This window comes from Felis catus, chromosome B1 (assembly GCF_018350175.1).
Source record: "Felis catus isolate Fca126 chromosome B1, F.catus_Fca126_mat1.0, whole genome shotgun sequence".
Lineage (NCBI taxonomy): Eukaryota > Metazoa > Chordata > Mammalia > Carnivora > Felidae > Felis > Felis catus.
The window spans coordinates 125,743,234-125,769,951 of record NC_058371.1 but is presented as its reverse complement, the minus strand read 5'-3'; the positions used below and the strand labels follow the sequence as shown (position 1 = coordinate 125,769,951).

General features: G+C 37.6%; 1 protein-coding gene and 1 long non-coding RNA gene across 3 annotated transcripts in view; one reads left to right on the top strand and one right to left on the bottom strand.

The window, feature by feature from the left end:
- Positions 1 to 18,717, top strand: part of LOC109499062 — a 44,441-nt gene extending 25,724 nt beyond the window's left edge. The window contains exons 2-3 of the long non-coding RNA XR_006596927.1: positions 6,159 to 6,366; positions 18,610 to 18,717. This is a non-coding gene — a long non-coding RNA (uncharacterized LOC109499062). The remainder of the gene's footprint in view (positions 1 to 6,158; positions 6,367 to 18,609) is intronic.
- Positions 1 to 26,718, bottom strand: part of UNC5C (unc-5 netrin receptor C) — a 357,599-nt gene that overhangs the window by 87,581 nt on the left and 243,300 nt on the right. For both annotated transcript variants that reach the window (XM_019829187.3, XM_011281792.4), the window contains exon 4: positions 15,473 to 15,576. In XM_019829187.3, the coding sequence (XP_019684746.1) occupies positions 15,473 to 15,576 (104 nt within the window). The remainder of the gene's footprint in view (positions 1 to 15,472; positions 15,577 to 26,718) is intronic.

Below are 26,718 nucleotides of genomic sequence, written 5' to 3'. Positions count from 1 at the left end.
TCACTGGTCACTTTTTCCACCTCTTTGACTTTTTGAGGCCCTAGGTCATCAACATGTTACTCAATATTTTTGTGATCTTCCGTAATTTAAGCAGATGTCTTCCTTCCTTCCTTCCTTCCTTCCTTCCTTCCTTCCTTCCTTCCTTCCTTCCTTCCTTCCTTCCTTCCTTTTTTAATAGGCCGAATAGGCCCAAAGATAGAAACTCCTCTCAAAGCTCTTCCTTTTTTCTATCAGGTCACCCACAAACATGCACATGTCCTCAGTCCATCCTGAACACAAGCCAGCAATGAAATTACTCTAGGACATACCTGCTTTTCCCAGCTATTCTTCCACATTCTCTTTCCCTTTGTGGCTAAACTGTCTTCAGCTCTTCATCTGCCCGCCGACCCTTCACTTTAGTGCTGTCTGGATTCACGCTTAGCGCCCCAACTGCATTTTCAGAGGCAACCAGCAGCCCGCCTAACTTCCCAGTCCGACAGCACTCTTTCCCTCTGCTACTTTCATGCCACGTAATTATCTGTTCTTTCTCAAACCTCTTTCCCGGGTCCCTTTATTTCATCCACTATGTTTCACATAGTCCTCCGCAGGGTTCTCTCTTTCATTTTCCTCCTTTTAATTTTATGGTAGTGGTTCTCAACTTTGTGCATCAGAATCACCCGGGGAGATTTTAAGATCTGCTTGTATCTGGGCCCCACCTGCAGAGATTCTGACTGAACTGGGCTTATGAGGGGCCCAGGCATTGGTGTTTCTCCGAGCTCCTCAGGTGATGTTAATGTGCAGCCAGTTTGCAAACAACTGGCCTATATATACACTGGTGATCTCATTCATTCTCATGGCTGTTCACTCAAAAATCAATCCCTTCATTCCCAGTTTTTGGTAAGCTCCATTCATATTTTCAATGGCTTTCTTGATAACTCCATCTGAATGCTCAACAAATATGAAAAACAAAACATGTGCTGAATTGATCTCAGTATCACCTCACATCATCTATAAACTTGGTCCTCCTGGTTTTCTTTTCAAATATGGAGCCATTATCCTCTCAATCCTAAACTCGAAGCTTACAGTAATCCTCATAGCTTTCTTCAAAACCATTCTATGAAGTTATGGACGTTACCTAAAATGGCTTTCCAACCTGGCCCCTCTTCTATGTCCCTAAACGTAGTACTGTGATGTTATTTTAATTCCAACAATTTTTACTAAAAAGTTAATCTTAAAAATAATAGCTTCAATTAAAATGTTCTCCACTGTGTCATTGTTTCCAGGTTAAAATCCAAACTTGATATGAAATCTTTTACAAGCTGTCCTCAATTACTGCTCTAGCTTCACCTTCATCACTTAGTACCACTCTCTAGTCGTACTGAACTTCCTAAAGGTTCCTTAGCATGTGAGCGTCATTAACGTGGCCACTCACTGGATTTTCTGTTACTCTACCCAAAATGCCTTTCTCCTCCTTTTCTGCTGAGAGAACTCTACTCATTCTTCAATATTCAACTCAGAAGACACTTTCATTCTGAAGCCCTTTTTGTCTGTCTTCCTTTAATGTGCACCTGTAGCAATCTTTTCAAACCATCTATCATACTGTACTGTAATAATCTGTGTAAAGTTTGTGCCTGGGAGTTCTTGAGAGCACGATTACTCATGTGTATATGATATCTCCAATACTGATCCATACTGATACATTTTGAACATCTCTGAATATATATGTTTAGTTTTGTGTTCAGAGTATCTATTATAGTACCCTAGCAGAGATGTTCAAAATGCATTTATTGTTTATCCAGTGAATATTTGTTGAGTATCTACTATGTGACCTCACTATTTCTGATACCTGGGATGCATCAATAAACCAAAAAGACAAAGTCTACCCTCCATGTGATTCTCAAGAAAGAATACAATATATAAACAAATAAATACACTGGATAGTTTCAGTGGTCCTTAGGGCTAGGGAAAAAAAAAGAAAAGAAAAGAAAGAGTGCTATACAGTGCTTCAGATTAAGAGTCAGAAAACATTTTCTGTGAAGGGACATGTACTAAGTATTTTAGGCTCTGTGGGCCAAGGTCTCTAAACTGTTGGCATAGACAATATGTAAATGAGCATGTAAATAAAACCTTTATTTACAAAAACAGATGGTGGGCTGTATTTGGCCTGCAGGCTATAGTTTGCTGACTCTTTCATTTTAGATGATAGGGAAGGCTTCTCGGTAGAGCCAACTCAGCATTAGAACATGCATTTCTAGAAACAGCCAGTCATCCTGAGCCAGAGTGTTCCAGGTATACAGAAGAGCAATTATAAAAGTCATTGTTTGTGAAGCAGAAATAAAGCCTTCACGACTGAAGTGTGGTGAAAAAAAGAAAGAATGAATATATGAACAGAGGCAAGAATGTGTGCCCATATAAGTAAAATTACTACTGTCAGTGGCAAATTTTTGTAAGGAAGAAGTCCCTTAATTGAGTTATGTAGCCACATTCAGAGAGATGTAACAAAGACATGACTGCACAGGAAAATAAAAGTCAGTAGGATCTACTGAAAATTAGCTATTCATTGAGTATCCATCGAATAGCAACAATGCACTGAGGATTATTGCAGGTGCTAGAAATTAGACACAATGGGGAATAATTATGACTATTAAAGTTTAAGATGATCACAGTGTTGGATTCTATTGATTCTTAGCAATGCATATACATATTTGATTTCTAGAAGCATTAATATGACTTTGAAGTACTGAGAAGTACTGCTTGTAACAGAACTGAGAGCAGTGCTTTGATAAACAACAACAAAAAAATAGTGACCTGAGAACATATATATAGAGAGAAGATACCAATTAATTCTACTTTAGGAAAATATTTTGGAAGAAAATTTTGGAAAAAAATTCTGTCACCAAATGAAATATGTTTAAAAATCATTGAGATATTCTAACGAAATGGACCAGAAGTTTGTTCAATTTCTCTTGTACATTCTAAAATTTTCATTTTTTGGTGAAGTGTGTGTAGATAATAATAACAAATAGCACAAATCAACATGCTTATTCTACCCTTGGAAAATTGACGAGAATTAACACTTTTTAAATAAATGACTTTTCCCCAAAAGACACCTTTGGATATTCTGGATATTTTGGACATCTTTTGGATATTTGGATATTTTGAGATTAGCTCATGAAAATCAATAGAATAGGCCTACACATAATTTGTGTCATTTTAATGAACTAAATTTCCAAAACATAGCCAATAAAACTTGTTTTTGTTACAGGAAAAGATACGGACTTGGGAATTGCCAGACTTGGTTCTGTAGCCAGGCCCTCCCACTTGCCAAGCTTGCAGCCTTGTGAGGCTGGAAGCTCCCAGAAGCACGATCGTCACATGTACAGAGGGAAGGACCTTCCTCCCAGGGCTGTGGGAGGATTTAATGAGATATGGAAGGGAAAGCACCTGGAATTGGGAGGTAGTCATAAATTTAATTTAATTGCTTCTTCACTGAGTTTACCCCAAACAGAACTATATCTCTATAAATGTTTTTTAAATGTTGATGATTCAGCGTTCAATTCTCTATTAAGAAGGACATGTCTTTAGGGGCATCCGGGTGGCTCAATTGGTTAAGTGTCCAACTTTGGCTCAGGTCATGATCTTGCAGTTTGTGGGTTTAAGCCACACATCGGGCTCTGTGCTGACAGCTCAGAGCCTGGAGTCTGCTTTGGATTCTGTGTCTCCTTCTCTGTCTGCCCCTCCTCTGCTCAGGCTCTGTCTCTCTCTCTGTCTCTCAAAAATAAATAAACATTATTTTTTTTAAAAGGAGGACATATCTTCATATTCATAATACTAATCAGAAAAAAAAAAACTAAGAGAAAATTTTCAATCTTCCACTGCATAGGGCTATTGGTATTGGTTTATGAGTCTTCATTACTAAAACTCTCCCAGTGAGGAAAGTTTTCCCTTATTTACAGCCTCAATCCTGCCTAGTGTATGTACCAGAAGAGAGACCATATTTCTTGCCCTCCTATATGAGAACTGGTTCCCAGCTCTTCTAGAGAGGATAAAATGTTTAGAAATCCCTCCAACAGTTAGATCTTTCAGTTCAATTGATGCCTTCGGTCTGGCAGAGAGTTCTCAAAACGCTGACATGATTTTATTAATGAATATGAGGGATTCCCAATTTGATTATAAGTTTCAGGACTGGAGCATATTGACCCCATATTGTGTGTTCCCAGAAAAGATGTATAAAACTGTCATCCCTTCCTGTGTGTGGTGTGATTTAAGAATCAACTTTTTTTTATGGCTCCTAGATGCACGGTTTTATAGCTTTACTGTTACTGATGTTTTATAAAATTCAGAACTATTGGCTATATAAGTGCTGTGAGGGGGTAAAAAAAAAAAAAGGTTTTGCAGCAAAACATGGGGATCATTTTTCAATGGCTCAGGCTTCTACAACCTTTTTTGAACAGCCATTTAAGCATTCAACAACCTCATGTTTCAAATCTCCCCCCTAAAAACTTTATTCTTCAGTTTAAATTTAAGTTTTGATTTATCATCAGCAAAGACAGAGAAAAGCGGATTAACATTCCCAACAGATTATCCATTGATAACTCATAATTAAATATGGGATAAATTATAATCTCTAGTTTAATCTGGACTTCCCATACTCATTTCCCCACCTTTATTCACTCCCCTTATTTATCTTTCTAAATAAGCAGCATAAAAGCTAAGCTACCCAAGACAGGTCCCCAAACTTCTAATGTTAAGAGTATATAAAGTGGGGGAGTCACTTACATAAAATAATTACTTTCCAAACATTATTTATCTTTGGTAATTTTTTTTCATGGTTTACTACTAAAACTGTGTAAAATGTAACCACGTTCATATTTTACTATTAAGAAATAAAACACAAATATTTGGGCAAAATGATGTAATAAAAACAAATCAACAGCCGTGTCCTCCTCCCTGTTGCCTTGTCCCTTCCACACCCCTGGGCAAAGAGAACGTATCCCAGGATGATGCACACATCAGGGGCTTTTTTAGGAAGGCCTGGCACTAACTAGTATTAGCAATCGCAACGATTTCCAAATGTTTTCTTTTAGTGGTTCCTGTGTTTTGTTTAAGCAAATCAGTGCCACAGTAAGAAAAAAAAAAATTACAATCTAAATTCCATTCTTAGTTTCCAACCATTTTTAAAAGAACAATCGTGACAACATATTTGAAACCACAGTAGTAGAGACCTTATCACAACTATGTTGATGTTTTACCTTTAGATAATAAAAGTACCCAGTTTGATATTATTAAACATTAGGAACGTGAGCCATATTCGCTAGAGCGTATACACTTTACATTCTGAACTAAACAAAAGGCTTTATGTAAAAGCATACCTAGAATATGCTTTGACTACCTTCAGGAAGACTAATGGATTGGTTTCATATGTCTCTTCTTCATACTGCCAGAATCAACACAAGGGTAGAGGCATTGCTTGCAATAGAAATAATTTGGCTACAACTCCATCTCTGTAAAACCATGCCAAGTATGGAGCCCAAACGCCAGTGGAACAACAATAGAAGCAAAGGAAATTTTTCCATTCATCAGAAAGCTGCAAAGTTAAGGTACATGGAGACAAATAAACAGAAATTATAACAAATCATAAATCTGATGATTTACATATCTTTACAACAGCTTCAGCATAATCCTATAGGCCGAGTTTTGTGATTTCTTTCAGGGTGAGCTTTTATATCAATAAAGCTAAATCCTTTCTGAGAGTTTTAAGTACTTCTACTTAAGAACTTGTTTCTTTTTGTACTTCAGGGTAAATGACATACCTGAATGTTACCAAATAGGGCAATGAAATCAAAGAAAAAAAAAAGGAAGGATCACTTAAATTGTTTACAGAGTTCTTTTTGGAGATAGCAATTTTCTGATCAAAATTAAACTAACAACGAGAGGTGCTCAGCTTTTCCCCCAGAAGCTACTGGCACCCTTTGCCCTTTAGGTACATGAACTTGTTAACAATGTGATTGGCTAAAGAATTGTCTAATCATATATGTCAATAATAAAGAACAAAGCACCTTGCAGTTTTCTCTCCTATTCTACTCCCCTGTGAAAGACAGATGTGTTGTGTCTAATTATTCACTGATTGGTATCGGGAGAAACATTAACATAATTGGCACATTTGTTCTAATTAACAGAGAGAAACTGCCACATGCCACCCAACATGAAAAGTGACTCCAGCAACTATTAGCTAGAAAAACCCTCATCTATCAGAAAGGTTACTCCGTTGAACTCAAACTGGGGCCCCTCGAGTCAGAACACGGAGACTGGAAATGACACAACAGAGTTGTGAAGAGTGTGTACACCTGAGAGGATGGCGATTCAGCCTGGAGTCACTAGATGCAGGTACATTAATCAAACAAATGGGAAAAGCAATTATGGGGTGATTATCAAATGCACACTGAGCCAAGCCAAGCTTCTAGAAAGAGCATCAGCTAGAAGCTGAGAGTCTGCCAAGTTTCACTGACTGGTTTAGAAGTGACAAGTTTGATGGTTTTCCTGCACTTGTTTGTTTTAACCTTGCTCTTTAGACCAGTGGTTCTCCAACTTTGTTGGGTGGCAGAATCACGTGGGGAGCCATTAAAAATCTTGATAGCCAGACTGTACCATGTACCAATTCCCAGGTGACCCCAAAGCGCATCCTCGTTTGAGAACCAGTACTGCAGACTGGTTCTAACGTTCTTGCTAAAAATGCAGGTTCGGAGTAAGTAGCCTGGGGTGGGGCCTGAAATTCTGCTTTTCTATGAAGTTCCAAGGTCACGTCAACACAGATAATCTATGCATCACACTTTGAGTAGTAGTAAGACCTAGAAAATTCTAAAGGATGACTATAGGTAATACCCTGCTGGAGACTTTTACCACCTAGAGTTTGGCTCCAATTGCTCCAGAGTTTGCAATCCCAGAATTATTTTCTTCTGATTTCTTACCCTGGCAACACCTTCTCACCATCTCTTGTAGGTACTTCTTATGACTAAAAACATCTTCATTATACATATACATATACATATACATATACCTCATTATATATCTTCATTATGTTCTTTACCCATAAAAGTTGTGCATAAAAAGTGCCTTAAAATACAAGAAGCAAGAAGCCATTAAAAAGAAAGTGTGTAAAAGGACGAGAGCTTTCTCCTTCCATCCTACATCTCCCCCACAGCTATTGTGGAGACATTGTTCTAGATGTTCTCTCTGGCCAAGAATAGAAGGCTACTTTGTTTAGGCATTCATTGGCTTGTCAGATTTGCAATAAAATAAGATACTTATTCACTTCTGGGTTGACTACTGTCCAAAATACTCTGTACCATTCAATAGGTTTGTGAAAGTATGTGTGTTTTTATGCTTTAAAGTGTTGGTCTTTCAAGCATGTTGAAATTATCCTTAGACAATTGTTAAAAAAAAAAGCCAAAGAATAAAAAAAAACAAGTGGAAAATGTAGTGACATTTTGCTCAGTTGTAACTTCTGCAAAGGGAAAGAATTTGCTAAGAAAGGAATTTGTTTTCCTATTGAGGAAACACTCCCTTAATTGCACATATGTCTGGCTTATTGCTTTTGAGAGCTGAATGTACACAGACCATACTGCGGAGGCAAACTTGTCTTGAAGTCTGAAAACTTCCATTCCTAAAACCTAAGTTCAACTATGAGAAGATAAAAGCATACTGACCTAATGAACTATTAAATTAACTAATAGCGACAACCACTCAAAATGCCCAGAGTAGAATGACTATATCTAATAATATCTTCCAAGGGAGCAAAATGGCACTGAAATGTCCTTAAAATGCTATTTTTTTTCAGGGCAAAGCAACTATACATTGACTGGTCTATAGATAGTTCCTAACGAGTCTTTACTACAAACTTGCCTTTCAGGATAAGGAATTCTCAGCATTTCTTACTTACCACATAAGAGTGGGACTCTTACTAAGTCTGGCCACCTTTAGAAGTACCGGCTTTCGGGGCGCGCCTGGGTGGCTCAGTTGGTTAAGTGTCTAACTTCAGCTCAGGTCATGATCTCATGGTTTGTGGGTTCCAGCCCTGTGTCGGGCTCTGTGCTGACAGCTCAGAGCCTGGGGCCTGCTTTGGATTCTGTGTCTCCCTCCTTCTCTGTCCCTCCCCCACTTGTGCTCTGTCTCTCTCTCTCTCAAAAATAAATAAAAAAACACTTTAAAAATAAAAAAAAAAAAGAATGGGATTTCTGCACTTTCTGGTCACTAGGTTGCCATTTCTCACCCCCAGTGAATTTACCCCCAGTAAATAGTGCCTATAGACCTACTGAGAGAATCACTGAAAGAAGTTTCCAAGCAAGAGAACTTACTGAAGAAACAGATACACTTTTCTTAAGAAATGAGGGTAACAGAAATAAAAGATCATTGTGCCTTGTGATTAAAGATACATTCTAGGTCATTGTCTGTTGCCACTAAGAGAGAGACTGTGTTTGAAAACAGCTGCACTTTAGCATGGAAGATTTTACTTTCTCCTGAAAACATTTTCTAGATCTTATTCATTTCGTAAGAGCAAATTTAAAATTCATGTTCAGAAATTTTTAGTCCCCCCCAAAAGAATTTTGTATTCTGGCAGAAATTAAAATATGTCCTTTATTTCACCATCTCTCTCCATCTCTTTTACTCCCACCTTAAGACAAGCAACCATTTTCTCTTGCTTTAGGTTCAGGCAAGATCCCCTAAATGGGTCCCTGTTTCCATTCTTACACTACTGAAGTCTGTTTTCCATGCAGCAGCAGGAATGATCTTTGAAACACACACATATATATATATATATATATACCACAACATGACAATTCCTTACTTAAAATCTCCAGGGGGTTTTCATGCATTCAGAGATCAGTCCAAACTACTCACCTTGTCTGTAAGCCCACAAACTCATCCTCCTATAAGTCCACAAAGCCCTCCTCAAGGCTTCACTGTGTCTCTGAAACATTGGCCTCTTTTCTTTTTTTAATTTAGTGTTGTTAATGTTTATTTATTTTTGAGAGAGAGAGACAGAGTGTGAGCAGGGGGAGGAGCAGAGAGAGAGGGAGACACAGAATCCAAAGTAGTCTCCAAGCTCTGAGGTGTCAGCACAGAGCCCGATGCAGGGCTTGAACTCAGGAACCATGAGATCATGACCCAAACTGAAGTGGGACCCTTAACCAATTGTGCCACCCAGGCGCCCCTACCCCTACACTGGCCTCTTTTTAAATCTAAAGCCACATCAACTCTTTCTCAGGGTATTTTGCTCCCCCTGCATGGAACTTGCTGACCCAAACATTTTTAAAACTGGTTCTTCCCTGTCATTCAGACCTCAGCTCATAGAGTGCCTCCACAGAGATTCTCCTTGGACTCTGAAGTGACTTCCAATCCCCAATAACCATCAACCTCTGAAATATGACCTTGTCTTACTTCTTTTAACTTGCAACTATCTGGCAATTCCTTGGTCATTTATTTCTATTCTTGTGTAGTCATTTTTTGTTTTGTTTTAACCCGTTAGGGACTTTGGCTGACTTGTATCTCCTGCAACTAGAAGGGTACCCAGCACAGAGGGAAGAGACAATAAATATTTCTTGAATGAATGAATGAATGATTAAAAAACAAAAGCTGCATGCTGTGCTAGAGCTCAAAGGAACCACTATGTATGAGCACGGAGTGAAGCCACAATCTATTATAAGTCCAAAAACGGTTTATAATTCTGTTTTTTTTTTAATGGATGTTGGCATCGTTTAATGTTATTATTTTTAACTTGGTTTACGTGGTTATCTGGGCTTATGGTCAGCTCTGCATATAACTATTAGAGGCAGATATTGGAAGAAAAACTTAAGGGGTAACCATAATAAAGAGGTGATGCTGGCAACTGTAGATTGAACCAATATAAAGCTTGCAAGCTGCCTACTAGTCAGGAAGCCTAATACTTGCGCAAAACTTTTTGCAAGGCTGATAATCAGCTCAAAAAAAAAAAAAAATCAGCAGCTTGTTGCTACACACGTGCTAGGGGAAAACTCCAACAGATATCACTGAGCGCTGAAAGCAGTCTCTCTCTCCAAATTTGTATTCAAGCCCTTCTTTTCTCTCTTTCGCCTACAAAGGACAGAAAGCACGGCTTGGAAGACAATGCACCTGCATGGAAATGCAGCCACACGAAGTCCCCATTATGAGGGAATGGCAGTGAAACATGCATGCCGCTCATGAAACAAAATGTTCAGCAGCCATATTAATAATCAATTAGATGGCATAGCACCTGATGCTGCACATTTGGCATAGCCTCCAGCTGCCAGCAGCTTTTGGCCCCGGCAGTATTAGCTTTAAAAAAAAAATCTGTTCCCTGTTTATCAAGACTAAACTCAGCAAAATAAGCTATTCTTTTGCACTTCGACCCATATTTTCCCACTTGCTAATTAGAGATGCAAATGTTGATAAATAAGAGGACGGCTTCTAAGCACAACTGGGTCAATAAGTTGAACATTGCGCCCTGTGCCTCCAATTAAACTCCTATGAGAAATGGCTCAATTATAATTAGAGAAGCAATTATCCCCTTGTTAAAGGTGATACAAATCACAGGTTTTACTGAAAAATTCAGTTTTGCTCCTTCCGCCATGCCAACAAATCTTGTATGCATTGATGTTTTGATCCCAGTACTCTCCAAAAGAGATAATCTGATGAAATAAAGTATCTCTGAGTATATTTCTGGCTCACCATGTGACACAACATTTTGTAGGCATAAACTAAGATGAGCAAAGAGGAATTCACTTTACAGAGTGCTGCTATGATACACTGGGACACCCAGCACCCATTCATCAGTGTATTAATTTTCTGGCTTGTTTAGGGAAATGGGGAGGCTTGTCTATTGAAAGGGAGGCAAAATACCTTCCCAGAAATGTAACAACAACATTGTACTTTTGGTGTGGTCCTGGCACGGACCACTAAAATAGTGGGCAATACCATTTTAGAGTGTTTCTGGTGGTTGTTTTCCTTTCTCCCATGTGGTCTACTCTTAATTTTAATATGATTATTATTAACCTGCCCTATACTCCTTGAACTAAAGTAGCTCCCAATTGCCCCCCCCCCCTTTTTTCCTTCTGGTCCTAGTGGGTTGGAACTTCACTCTCAGGCTTCAGACTAATGAAACCTCTCACCCCACACTGAGTTCTCTCAATACGGTTGCAACTTCAGGGGTGACAAACGTCCTTTTTGTGGAAAGTTCCATCTCCGTTTCCTGAAATGTAGCCATATCCAACAGGGACTCTTTCCTTCATTTAATGAGATATAGTTAGAGAATCTACTAAATAGGTTCAGTCTGTGGGTATTAGAGATAAAACATGAGCAAAACCCGTTTGCTCCTTATTTCTTCACAGTTTAGTCAGGCAGGCAGAGGAGTAAACAGATACATTTCAATGCAAGTAGTAGTTGGAGCTATAAAACATCATTGTATATAGGAGCCAATCACATTGGTTCATCCATACCAGGTGTTATGCTATGGCTGAAACAAGTCTGTATGTGCTGCTAAAGAACTGAGCGCTCCCCTTCTCCTTCCCAGCACTGGATGGCTCCCTGGACCACCCTATGATTCAGCAGCTGAAGGGTTTATGCCTGATACAGCACAAGGCCTTCAGACTCTGCCTCAGGGCTAAGGAAGTCATACAGTTGTTAAATATCTTAAATAAAATAGATATAAAGAAAGGATGTGGCAAGGAGACCAGAGGAGGGAGAGCCAAGATTAGAGTTCTGGAACCCATATGCTTTATCCTGGGGTGCCCACAACATAATTTTTCTTACCCAAAGCGTCACCATTTGGAGAGATGTGGTATAAGAAATCTGGATTGGCCTCTTCCTCCTCTGAAACTTTGTCACTCTCCTTCCTTTATCCCTGAAAAGGAGAACTACCAAAAGTAGCCTCAACCCAAATGTCCTCTTTGAAATAAAATATGCAGACTGATCCAATGACTTGGGATCATGAGGGCCAAATGGACACGAGTACCTTCAAGAATTAGAGCAAGGACAGCAGCCATGTCATGACTTGCTGTAGGTATTTACATTAACAAGTCATTTGTGAAGTAGATATTTACAATAAATGAGGGCTTTTCCTTGTTTGAAGGTTACACTGTGATCTTCATTTGTAGTATTTATGGACTCTAACCAAAGCCCTGGCTGGAGAACACAAGAGGGCATATTGGTGATTTTTCACAGGACAGAAGCTTCACAGCCCCATAGCACCCAGCATAGTTACAATGTGCTTAGTGGCTATTCTGAATTCCAGAGCTTGAATTTTGTCTTCTGTAAATCAGTAAGCGATCATATAATAATAGTACTAAAAATGGTTGATGTTTCTTGAGCTTTCTACATGGTCCAAGTGATTTACGTGTATCATCTCATCTGAACTCCAAAACTACCTTCTGGATAGATACTATTATTGTTATCTCCATTTTATAATTCAGAAAACATATATACAGAGAATTGAAACACCTTGCCCAAAGTCAAAAAGTTAAAAATGGTTTACACCGAGAGTTCTATGAGGAAATTAGTTTAACATTCTATAATAGAGACCAGAGCCAAAATAGGGGATGATATTAAATGTTATTTATGACCTCAGAAATGCCTATGTTATCTGCATCAAAAGTGATACCACTGTAATTTAAGATTGGTAGAGTTCTCGGGGTGCCTGGGTGGCTCAGTCAGTTAAGCATCCAACTTTGGCTCAGGTCATGATCTCAGGTTCGTGGGTTTGAACCCTACGTCGGGCTCTGTGCTGAGAGCTCAGAGCCTGGAGCCTGCTTTGGATTCTGTCTCCGTCTCTCTCTCTCTCTGCCCCGTTCCCTGCTCATGCTCTGTCTCTCTCTCTCAAATATAAATAAAAACATTAATTTTTTTTTAACTGGTAGAGTTCTTTAGAAATTTATTGACTTGTATGGGAAGGAAGAAAGTTGTTTCCTCATATTCTGCAAAGAATGTACCTGACTACTTGCTCATTGGAGCTAGACACATATAAAACAAACATCAACTGAATTGATCAAACCATGTATCCATTGAGCATTTACCATCTGAGTTTTTCAGAATCAATTGCCTTGGACACAAAAGCAGCACAAATCCTTGCCAGTATACCTTCATGATTGATTTTATTTATGGTAAAATGCAAGAGTTTGATCTTTAAGATCAGCATTTCACTCTAAGCTATATTTATGCTTTTAGATTCTTCAAAAAATTTAAATATTAAATAATGAATGCATTTATCATACAATCAAAATAATTTAATAACACTTTAATTCACCAGGTTACATTTCATTCCTTTCTTTTTTTCATTTATCTGCTCCTCTTAAGCAAATGACTATTGTAATGTGTCCCATTAGGGTATTTATTAGCTTTCTGATCTTGGTGATTCTAAGGGTGTTGGAAAATATCTACCTAGGAGTTTATTAGCCTGCTCTTGAGCAAGACTGTTTGATGTCTCTTCTGACTTCAGAAAAAAAAAAAGGAAAAAATGCATTAAATATAGTTCTTTGAATGTCAAATGGGTATATGATTTTTGAGCTTGCCAAGTGTTAATTGGTCTCTTCCCCACTAATGATACAAATAAAATTCACAGCCAATTAGTTTTCAGTCATGAATCTTTACTCCTTGACAAAGTGAACCACTTTGTTGGAGAGACTAAAAAAAATGAAAAAATTACTAGGATCTCCTCGCTGAAAGTCTTTGCAGGGACCAGCAATCAGTAGGAAATGCTGGGTAAAAATGAGGCTGTGGACACGCATGTTACTCAGGACATGTTTTGGTCTTTAAGGTAGTTTAGTGGAGGCCTGCATTTAGAATTTTAAAAATACAATTAAGGAGACAGATGAACTATTGTAATAAGTGAAATAAAATACTGGATAGAGAAGAGTTGCCTCCTTTCATCACACTAAATCATATTATATATCAGTGTTGGAAGATAAGGTTTTGATGGGCTCAGATAAAACAGATATAATCATGTAAAGTCTCTGATGCAGTGTTAGAAAGTACCACGGAATGCCAGTAACAGGGCAAAAAATAGTTCCCTTCTTGCAAAATAAAACAAGAAGTTTCCTTAAGAACACTACTTTGAGTCTTTGCATTTGACACATGGAGAGATATAAATGGCTGTGAGAGAAAAAATGGAGCTGTTTTCTAAGAGCTTTGCCTAGATTTCTTAATTTACTACTTATAATAATTTGCAAAGAGCAATCAGATGTTTAATCTTGTGGTGGTGAGATCAGCTAATTGAGCCGGCTCCCACCTTTGCTTCAACCTTCAAAAGACTGAAAAACTAAGAGAAAGCTAATAGTAAGTACACTATTAACTATGAAACATTTTTTGAACTATATTGTGTCAATATATTATTTTGCAATTTCATACATAAAGGAGAATTCAAGACTTATTTTTACAAAAAAACTAAAAATAAAAAACAAAGCAGCTGGCTCATATTCAGGCCCCAATTGCAACAACTAAAAAATGCCTCTTTGAACACATGCAATAAAAGAGTGAGAATTCCAAAGGACTCAAGGTAGTTTGGAGGTTAACAAGGACCAATAGGTTAGCACCTATGTATGTTACCTGTCAAACTGAATGTGTTTCTGGGCCCACAGAATACCCAATTAGCTAGGGCAATAGTGTTTGATGCCCATTAGGATGTCTCCTAATAATCATAAAAGGTAACATTTTTGAGAGCTTAGAGTTATTCGTTAACAAATGAAAATACAATATTAGACAATTTTCCTCAACAAGTATACTCTATGATGGTGAGTGTCTCAAGGAGGGCATGGCACTCCCTTGGGGCCATGTAGGCCTAACCCCCGTAGACAGGCATTTTCAAAGGGCACCATATGATTTGGGGCTAATGAAAAACATGGTATGTATCTGATTCGTAATGCTTTATTAATAGTCAATAGGCTTTGTTTTAGCCAAAAAAAAAAAAAAAAAAAAAAAAAAAAAGAAGAGCTTGATGGAAGAAAGCTCATGGTGGGAAACTAATTGACACTTGTTATTTCTCAGACATGTTTTTCTTCATGGTACGTAGATCCGGCCTTTGGATTACATCACAGAACAGGAAATATATATGTGGGGTGCATAGGCTCACAGACACACACACACTCTTCTTACACTTTTTGCATATTATCAAGAACAATAATAAAACCGATGGTACTTTATTAAGTCTTATCACCTCTCCATATGATAAGTGCCAGGTAAAATAAAGCAATGTTTCTGGTTTCTTGAAAGAGAATGACAAAATTAAACCGAGCTGCCTGTGGCTTTGTCCAGTGGGGCATTCTAATTGACTCCCGAGTCATTAATCAGTTCCCAATCAATCTATTTTGCCAGCAGCAGGCAGTTAGGACTCCATTACCAGACATTCATCATGCCATACCCTAATTCACTGCACCATTAGCCATGGATTAGGCCTCTGTTAGAATAACTAAATGCCACTTGCTAAATGCAAAGAATTTTTGTTACTCACCTCAGCCACTGGGATCCCTTCAGGTGGTCGACACTGGAGCAAGACTTCCTGTTCCAAGGATACCTCCTTTCCCAGGGGTTCCTGCTCAAATGTCTTCCGTAGATCTGGAAAGCACAGGTAGTAAAATACATGACAAAACTAATAATAATTAACATTTATTCATTTATGGAAAACGCTATAAAAATGTTCCAGTTTAGCATTTTATGTGTCTTTGTATTTTTTTTAACCACACCACATGTTGTTAGTACTATACCATAGTTGGGGTTATATTCTGTGTGGTAGAAAACATGAAATTCAGAGGCTATTAACTGCTTCTACTTTAATCTTTAATGGAATGCTTTGGAGAACCTAATTTTCAAAATAAGTGAAACTGATTAATTGCATTTCCCTAGTATTGCTTGGTAACCAAATATGGTGATCACATTTTTTATCAAAAGAATCCCATTGTCATGATTCTTACACACACGCAGTCTGTTATGTACATACATATTTTTCTCTTCATAATAGATACTATTAAAGTTGTAATAACTCTGAGATCTTTTCATCAATAACTCAAAAAGAAGTTTTTTGTTTCAGAGGGGAAAACAGAATGCTGGAACCCTGAAAGAATGAACATAGCTTCTTGACATGTCTCAAACACAAGGCAAGGAAAAGAGTAACTATGGGGATGAGTCTAGAATATGTAATTATGTAGCCATATGTAATTGTACATATGTAATATGTAATTATGTAGCCATCCTTCAATTAGAAGATTAAATAGTCATTTCTCCCCAAATATACCAACTGTCTAATTACACATTTATATAGTTATAGTTGCTAAAATATGCATTAGACTTTTAAAAATTGTTATAGGTGGAATAAACATGTTAGAAATCAGTTTATCATTTTAGAGCACCTGGGTACCTCAGTCGGTTAAACATCTGACTCCGGATTTGGCTTAGGTCATGATCTCACAGTTTGTGAGATCACTGAGCCCCACATCGGGCTCTGTGCTGACAGCATGGAGCCCACTTGGGATTCTCTCTCTCTCTCTCTCTCTCTCTCTCTCTCTCTCTCTCTCTCTCCCCCTCCCCCACATGCACATATGTGTATGCTCTCTCAAAATAAATAAACATTAAAAAAAACAAACTACTGATTAAAAAAATCAGTTTATTATTTTAAACACCAAAGTTAAAAAATAAATGATTCTGCCACAGAGCTTTGAAGCAACATTTATATAAACAAAAAAATATATTAAACATTTTATTTCATACACATACAGTTTCAGCTCCTTCCAATGAAAAGTTATTGGAATTTTGTCCAGTTGATTTTGATTATAAATTAAGGCTTCTATCCTTCCATGTCACATCTTTGATAAAGACTTAAGAATCTAAAAGTACCATTTAAGCCTATTGAACTATGGGTGAAAACCCAAAGACTGTGGAGGTATATTCCTAATGTCTTTCAAGGAGCTATCAGAAAGCACGATCTGGAAGGAAGCACAGACAGAAAAAAAAATCCATTGTTACAAACTTGCCATTTGTTGAATTTCTCGGCATAAGAAAACCTTCAAAAGCTTAGGGGTTGTGAGAAAATTATGGGATATATGTGATCTGAGGTAAGACAAGAGACTCGCCAAACGGTGACAAAATTTCTGTCAGAAGGCCACTTCCGATTTGATTATCAAGAAATTGAGTATATTGCAAAAATAAACACTTAAAATCCACAGTTATTAGAACTTATAAGTTATCAAAATCAGGTCTTTATTTTACATGTAAGAAACATATCTATCAAATTACCGAAAGCCTTACAGCAAAATAACCAATGCTACATTAGAACCTTCTGAGACTTGATTTGTACATATTTTGCTATTACAGACATCCCTTTCATCAGACATCTTTTGGTTAATCTGTGTCCTTCCAACACAAACATTAAAAACTTGTTACTCTCTTCTTCTTTTCTTCTCTTTTTTAACTCTTTCTTTTCTTATGTAGTTTCTCTTCGTTTTGGATCTGCATCAAGATAAAAATTTTGGCAAAATGCCAAGTACTAATAAGAATAATAGCAGCGGTGGACAATTTTTATGGGACAAAATGTTCTTGACCAGATATATCTTGTTTATAAAAAAAATCATTCTGAAAAACTTCCATCTGATGTGGGGTAGGGTGAAAAAATAATGACTGGAATTAGTTCTCAAATTTAAGAACCTATCGACTCTCTTGGTTAAATTAATAAGCATATCACAAAATGAGGGCTTAGAATAAGAATGAGGTACGTATGCATCCAAATAGCTAAAACAAATTATTTTCATATTTAGTATTATATTCTTTGGTACACACTTGCTTAAGTGCTTAAGATGATGATGTGTAAGATAAAAAGACTCAAGACTAAAAAGGTAAGCTGAGATCTACTTGTGAGAGCCTTTCTGCCATGCTAAGCAATGGCAAACCCTCAAAAGCTTTTAAGCAAAGGAAGGGGATCAGATATCATACTCCCCTCATTGTGACAGCCGTCACAGAGGTGGTGGTAAAGAGACAGAAGGTAGTTAGGAACCCATCTGAGTAGAGTAGGAGGAATGACGGGGTCTTGAACTCGGCTAGTGATAGTGCGGAGGAGGAAGAGGAGAAGGAAGAAGCAGATTCTGGAAATAAAAAGATCATACATTTCAGAAGACCCAAGTATTTGGAGAGTGCCAGGAGGCAAGAATAATAGTATATTCTTAGCTATTGCAATTGTTAAGATGGTACCATCACTAGATGATAAATACAGAATTAGAAAGGAAAGTGAAGAGAAAGATAGCGATGTACTTGGTACAGGTTCAGTTTGGTGTGTACACCAAATACTCAAATGGAAATACTCAAATGGATATTCAAATGGAAAGTGCAATAAATCCAGATCATGTGTTCTCAGGCTCAGTACTACTGACATTTGGGACTGGATAATTCTCTGTTGTCAGGTTGTCCTGTGCATAGCAAGATACTTAGCAGCACCCTTGGACGTCACCTACTCAAAGCAAGGAGCACCTCTTCCAGCTGTGGTAAAATAAATGCCCACAGACAGATGCCTAATGTCCCCAGTAGGCAAAATCCATCCCAAGTTGAGAAACACTAGAACTTATAAAAAACCTCCTTGTAAGCGATTTGTGCTTTGTTGTCTAGGAGACGACCGAAGCACGGGAAACAGATTACATCACCAGGAGAAAGACTGAGTGCTCAACGTACAGGACACCAACATTCAAAAGAAAAGGCTGCCAGCAAAATGACATGGCATGAACAAAGAGGCAAGAGAGAAACCAAACAGACATGTGTCAGAGGAGCCAAGAGGAGAATAACGTTTTAACAAGATGAGAGGCCAACAGGACAAATGCAGGGAAGGATTCAGAAGGGTGAAGAAGCCACTGGTTTGGGACATTTAGGTGTGAATGGCAAGTGAAAGCCAAGCCGGGTTGAGGGGTGCACGGGAACTGGCAATATGACCATCATGAGAACCTACTGCTCTTTTGCAAAAATTTTATGATGACAGAAGTCAGCAGCACCATTAAGAGGCAATGGGTTTGAATGCAGCATGCTGTAATTCTTAGGATATGGTGTAGTTTTTGGCATGGTTTTCAAATTCCTGCCATATGAAGGCACTTCTTAGGAGGATCCCTGTTTCCTAACTGAGAATGGTGACCACACATCAGAGGCACATCCTTCGAGAGACAGGTTTAACTGAGCCATCATTGAATACCTTGTAATTATTTCATTTTAATGGTTTGGCTTTAAACTCCATATAAATTTTATGTAATTTCTAAAATGATCTCGCATTTAACCCCCCACGAGGCAATACTTCTTCCTGCAAAATCCTTTTAATTTCTGCCATAAACCCTCTTTTCTAGCTCTCAGGTTGTGTAACGAGCATAGAATATATTGTGGTTGTCCAGGAATGCAGCTGCTCACTTCTGGATGCCTCTGCAAGGGGAGGGTGGGTAACGTTTTAAGCATATCCTTTATCATTTGCAGAGATGTGATAGAAGGCAGGCTGGATGCCTTGCAGGCAGAGAGAACACAAGGGTGACGAATGAATAAGCATGAAAAACGGACATTTGTCAGCCAGGAATTAGATGTAAAACAGAACGGTTCAGAATAATGTGGGTATTCCTGTCAGGAAAAGAGATGAATTTCTGCCCTTGGAAGACCTTTAGGATTCTACATTTCTGTTTTCTTTCCATTAGTTCTGCTGATAGTAAAATAAGTATAAAGTCCTTTCATTATAACCTAGATTACTTTTGCAAAGTCAACTTGGCCTACCTCCGATTTAGTCGTTGATTCCAGCGATTAAAAGAAAAACCAGCTTTGTCATATGCATGCATTCTGAGAGATGTTTACTTAAGAGCATGAATATTGGCTTACTAAATCCATACAGCAAAATCCAATTAGCAGATGTAGAATCAGACTTGAAACTATATGGATTTCTATTTACCATTTACACAGTAATCAAAGAAAGCCTTTCAGAACCCCTACATGCATGGGCACATACGACGTCTCATTTTCTATTGTAGAATCTTGACACTTTCAATGATTTTTTCTCTTTTGCAAAATAATACTACTGTGGTTACGAATTATTTATGAAGTGGAATACACTAATTAATGGCATTCTACAAACATGAACTCTGCTTTTTGGCAATGTGGTGAACAGAAATGAAGACTAACTGGGAGTTCGAAGACTGGGCCTTTCCCTTTCCTCATTTCTAAAATAAAAATAAATGTCTGGATGCTTCTGAAGGTCTCTTTTGCTATATAAAAGGGCCAATGACTGACTAGATTAACATTTTAAATATGTGTTTGAGGGGAAAAAGGTTTTCCTGTGTTGAATAAAATACTTCTTGGTTGTGATGGATTTTTAAGGAGCTATACCAATGACTAGTATCTAAAAGAAACAATAGGAGAAATCATTTTTAAGTAATAGAGGAGTTGGCGAATCTTTGAAGACAACAGCTTATAATTTTCCCTCAGAACAATTTTCATGGAATTTTTGGATACTTGGATCTATAGGTATAGCTAAGAGAAAACAGGGAAAATGATAGGTTCCAGATGATTCAGTATTAAAAATACCAGAAAGTTCTTTATACAAATCCAAGGAAGCAATCATAAAAGCCAACTAAAATTAAAACTTGGATGATTGTAAATGCATTGAGAATAACTTTGACAAAAGTAATTTTCTGTCTCCATGGAGAGATGGGGAGGGGAATGCCTACCCAAAATAGCATGTAAGAAAGCCCCATCATGTCAATGTGCATATTTATGGAAGGGGCAGAAAATCACATCTCCATCCCTTGAGCATCTCTGCCTGACACTCCAAAAAGGGTGAGTAACGCCTACGACTGAAAAGTCAAGGCTGCACAGGCCATTTTTGAGTATAATGCATCACACTACCATCTAAACACCTGTGAGCCCCACTGATTTTGAAAGGAAACCGAAAGAAAATATCAGCAAGAGATGTCCCTATAGTGTCTGAGTAGGCAGGTTGCTGCTACTGTTTTTTTTTTTTAAAGATGACTATGTCCTTACCCTAAGTTTTTTTTTAATTGTTGGTATTTATTAAAAAATATTTATTTCCTCAGCAATATTACTTCATTGTACAGAAAGATTCATTAGAATAAAATATTATTTATTTATTTTTTATTTTTTTTTGAATAAAATATTTTTTAAAAGACAGATCTTGGCAATGTGGTAGACTGACACTATGAAGTCAAGAGTTCTCCATAATTTGGCTATTGTGGATAGATAGCACAGGGGACATGTGCCCCTATGAATCAGCACTCCTGTATCCTTTGGATAAATTTTTAGTACTACTAAGTCGTAGGGTAATTCTATTTTTAATTTTTTGAGGAAGCTCCATACTGTTTTCCAGAGTGGCTGCACCAGTTTGCATTCCCACCAACAGTGCAAGAGGGTTCTCCTTTCTCTACATCCTCGCCAACACCTGTTGCTTCCTGAATTGTTAATTTTAGTCACTCTGGTGTAGGTGGTATCTCAATGTGGTTTTGATTTGTATTTCCCTGATGAGTGATTTGAGTATCTTTTCATGTGTCTCTTAGCCATCTGGATGTCTTCTTCGGAAAAGTGTCTATTCGTATTTTCTTCCCATATCTTCACTGGATTATTTGTTTTTCGGGTGTTGAGTTTGGTAAGTTCTTTATAGATTTTTGATACTAACCCTTTATCTGATATGTCATTTGCAAATATCTTCTTCCATTCCATTGGTTGCCTTTTAGTTTTGTTGTTTGTTTCCTTTGCTGTGCAGAAGCTTTTTATATTGATGAGGTCCCAATAGTTCATTTTTACTTTTATTTTCCTTGCCTTCAGAGACATGTCAAGTAAGAAGTTGCTGCGGCTGAGGTCAAAGAGGTTGTTGCCTGTTTTCTCCTGTAGGATTTTGATGATTTCCTGTCTCACATTTAGCTCTTTCATTCATTTTGAATTTATTTTTGTATAAGGTGTGGTGTAAGAAAGTGGTCCAGGTTCATTCTTCTGTATGTTGCTGTCCAGTTCTCTCAACACCATTTGCTAAAGAGACTGTCTTTTTTCCATTGGATATTCTTTCCTGCTTTGTCAAAGATTAGTTGGCCATACATTTGAGGGTCCATTTCTGGGTTCTCCATTCTATTCCATTGGTCTATGTGTCTGTTTTTGTGCCAATATCATGCTGTGTTGATGATTACAGCTTTATAGTACAAGCTTTGTAGTCTGGCATTGTGATGCCTCCAGCTTTGGCTTTCGTTTTCAATATTACTTTGGCTATTGGGGGTCTTTTGTGGTTCCATGAAAATTTTAGGGTTGTTTGTTCTATCTCTGTGAAAAATGCTGGTGCTATTTTTATTGGGATAGCATTGAATGTATAGATTTCTCTGGGCAGCACTGACATTTCAACAATATTTGTTCTTTCAATCCATGAGCATGGAATGACTTTCCATTTCTTTGTGTCTTCAATTTCTTTCATAAGCTTTCTACAGTTTTCAGCATACAGGTCTTTTACCTCTTTGGTTAGATTTATTCCTAGGTATTTTATGGTTCTTGGTGCAACTGTAAATGGGATTGGTTCCTTGATATTTCTTTCCGTTGCTTCATTATTGGTGTATAAAATGCAACTGATTGCTGTACATTGATTTTACATCCTGTGACTTGGCTGACTTCATGCATCAAGTTCTCGTGGTTTTTTTGGTGGAGTCTTTCAGATTTTCCATGTAGAGTATCATGTCATCTGCGAAAAGTGCAAGTTTGACTTCTTTACCAATTTGGATACATTTTATTTCACTTTGTTTTCTGATTGCTGAGGCTAGGACTTCAAACACCCTGTTAAACTATATTGGTGAGGGTGGACATCCCTGTCATATTCCTAATCTCAGGGAGAAAGTTCTCAGTTTTTCCCCATTGAGGATGATATTAGCTGTGGACCTTCCATATATGGCTTTATGATGTTAAGGTATGTTCCTTCTATCCCGACTTTCTTGAGGATTTTTATTAAGAAAGGATGCTATATTTTGTCAAGTTCTTTTTCTGTATCTATTAACAGGATCATCTGGTTCTTACCCTTTCTTCCATTAATGTGATGAAACGTCCATCAACTGATGGATGGATAAAGAAGATGTGGAAGATACATATCTGTATATCTGTATCTATATCTATATCTATCTATCCATATACATACAATAGAATACTACTTGGCAATGAAAAAGAATGAAATCTTGCCATTTTCAACAATGTGGATGAAACTGGAGGGTATTATGCTAAATGAAATAAGTCAGTCAGAAAAAGACAGATATCATGTTTTCACTCACATGTGGAATTTGAGAAACTTAACAGAAGACCATAGGGGAAAGTAAGGAAAAATAAGTTACAAACAAAGGAGGCAAAACATAAGAGACTCTTAAATATAGAGAACTGAGGGTTGATGGAGGTGGGGGTTAGGGGAGGTGGGGAAAATGGGAGATGGGCATTGAGGAGGACACTTGTTGGGATGAGCACTGGGTATTGTGTTTAAATGATGAATTACAGGAATCTACTCCCGAAGCCAAGACTACACTGTATATACTCTATGTTAGCTAACTTGACAATAAGTTATTTAAAAAAGAAATATATATCTCCTGCTTTTTTTAAAACACCAGACATTCCTAATTTATATTAGGAAAACTAATGACTGATTTTCCAATAACAAAGCATCCATTACCTAAAAAAAAAAAAAAAAAAAAAAGAGAATTCTTCAATGGGTAAACTTCAATAGTCTATTCTGGTGGGAATGAAAATCCTTAAATTCCACAGAATAATAATAAGATAAATGAAATATTGCATTATTACTGTTGGTTGTTTCGTTTCTTTTATACCTCATAGAGTTTTGTGAATATTAAAAGACATATTGAATGTGAGAAGTTTTCAAAAGATTATAAAGCACAGAACATGTAATAAATTATAACAATTTCTATTATTAATACTCAGAGAGGTCTGAAATGAAAGATTATTACTCATATGAGTAAATTTTCAGCATGTCGTTTTCTTGCATACTTTAGCCATATTGTCTATAAACTATAGTATCTAATGTTCCTTATTGTCTTTTGGAATTTAAGGTTTATTGCTATGTTTTTCAAACTTATGTGTCATGTCCCCTTAAAGAGTTATGAGATCAATTTAGCGGATTGAAAAACAACATTAAAGACATGAAACCGAATGAACAGAACATGCCAAGATGTATCATACATAGTATTATGTGTGTATATATGTATATACATATACATATACCCACACACAAACACACATATATATCTGTGTGTATTTCTATGTGTAAGAAGACCATGATATAAATATATTTTTTATTGTAGGTCACTGTGAAAATCTGAAAGTTCTGGGAGGCAAGATAACATTGTAGCTAAGAGCAGAGTCTTTGCATAGAGAAAACCGGGTTCAGAGCCAGCTGTGTGACCTTGAGCACACTGTTTAACCTTTCCTTGCCTTAGTTTCTTTAGCCGAAAAATGGGCATAATAGTTACTATATTATAGGTTATATAGGAAGACCTATAAAATCTTAGCATCGTGTGTGCCTGGGATATATGTGCCCAAAAGATAAGATTCCCCCACCCCACCTTTCCCCACTGTATTAGCAAATTTATTACACTACACAGGTATTAGGTATTATCATTACTAGTCAAAATAAATATAATCAAGTGAGACAAAAAAATTATGAGTGTGACGGGCTAATTATTGAAGATGATATTTCACAAAGAGAAATCCAAGGACTGCCATTCTGTGCTTGATAACAGTGCAGATTTCATCTCAGGTTGGGCCTTGGAAATCTACACTTTTAAATGGTCCCACAGGTGTGTTTTATACACAGCACTTAAATATGTGAACCACTTAATGACTGACTGTTGATTATTTATGGAACACCCATGATACGTGTGGTGCTGGGCTAGATCTTGTAGGCAGCAGGAGGGAGGCTTTGGGAGGTTGTGGAAACCAAGCAAACTTGCTTCTGCAGTGTGGTTCTTACCACCTGGTTCTTAATGGTCCCTCTACTGGTATTTCCAGAGTGTCAGCTGCAGAAAGCTTTTGTATAGGCTGATCAGCTTTTGAAATTTCACATGTATCTAGGGACCACGCAGGTGACAATAAATGATAGAAAGTTAGGCACAGAATTTTTTTTTCTTGAAACATGATGCCTACCCGGGCTATCTTTCATTTCTAAATTTTAATAGTGACAAGAATACAAAACCAATCCACTTTACTTTTTGCTCTGGTTACTCAAGCAGTAAGTTGCATGTTGCCATAAAGGAATGCAGACTCGGGCCCACAGGGCCCATATTTCATTGGTAACAGAAGCTGGTAATGCCAGTCATTATGTGAGCTTTTTTTCTAATCCTATAGGTTGTTAACTACTTAGAATTTATCAAGAATTCTTGCGTGGCCGAACCGAGTATTTTGAGGGCTGAACCGAGAAGTTGGTAAGCTATATTGGGCCTATGAACTGCCACTTTGAGACGTTGGTCTAGCAAATTCAGTGGTGAGTGTGTCAAAGTTAACTTAATGTTTCTTGCGGCTTCTTTCTTACCTCAGAGACAATCCTCTGGATTTCTCCCCATAGCTCTTCTTCCTTCTGACTCTCAGACGCTTAACCAAGAAACAGACCTTGGTGGGCAGAGCTGTTTCTGTTAGTAGGATTCCATATATAACATTTTCCGAATTCACATTGTATAATTATTAATTTATGTTCCCTTGCGTACTTTCAGAAATGATGTTAGGCAATAAATGTTAGGATTTCAGAATATTAAATAAATGAAAACGATTCCATTTTAAATAAATGGAAACTATTAGCACATGAGTCAGGAGAAGCAAGAGGTTTCTTGATGGCTGGAAAGACACTTTGTAATTATTTCTGTAATTTTTGATGACTACATAGGATAAATATGTTCCCACATTCTTTTCTGAACCAGTGTCTTCATTGTTATGGTTGCTATGTAAACAAAACCCTGAATCTCTTTCAGGTAAGTAGGAACATGTCCAGAGTGGTTATGATTTCTTCTCAGCTCTTGTTCTTTAGAGTAGAAATAGCAAACGTTTGGCGCCAGTGCCTTCCATGACAGTGTAAGTCATTATATTCTTTTCTCTGGAGTCGGATTTAGCCTCACTTAGCTTCCCCAGCACAGAACCCTGGGAGGTTACAACTAAGCAGGAGTTATCATTCAAGATATGTTGCAATTTGCATTCCCAATTGAGAGTTCACTACACAAAACTTTCTGATATGGGGTGTGTCTGCATAGTTATAGCCATCTTTCTAGCAGATATTACATCACTGTTAAATTTCACTTTATTTTTTTATTTATTAAAAAAAAGGTTTTTTTAATGTTTGCTTGTTTATTTATTCATTTATTTAGAGAGGGAGAGAGACAGAACTCGAGTGGGGGAGGGGCAGAGAGAGAAGGAGACACAGAATCTGAAGCAAGCTCCAGGCTCTGAGCTGTCAGCACAGAGCCTGACGTGGGGCTTGAACTCACGAACCATGAGATCTGACCTGAGCCGGAGTCAGTCGCTTAGCTAACTGAGCCACCCAGACCCCCTCACTTTATTTTTTTTAATATTTATTTATTGATTTTGAGAGAGGGAGAAAGAGAGAGCACATGAATGGGGGAGGAGCAGTGAGTATAGAACCTGATCGGGGGCTCAATCTCACAAACCTTAAGATCATGACCTGAGCGGAAATCAAGAGCCAGAGGCCTAACCTACTGAGCCACCCAGGTG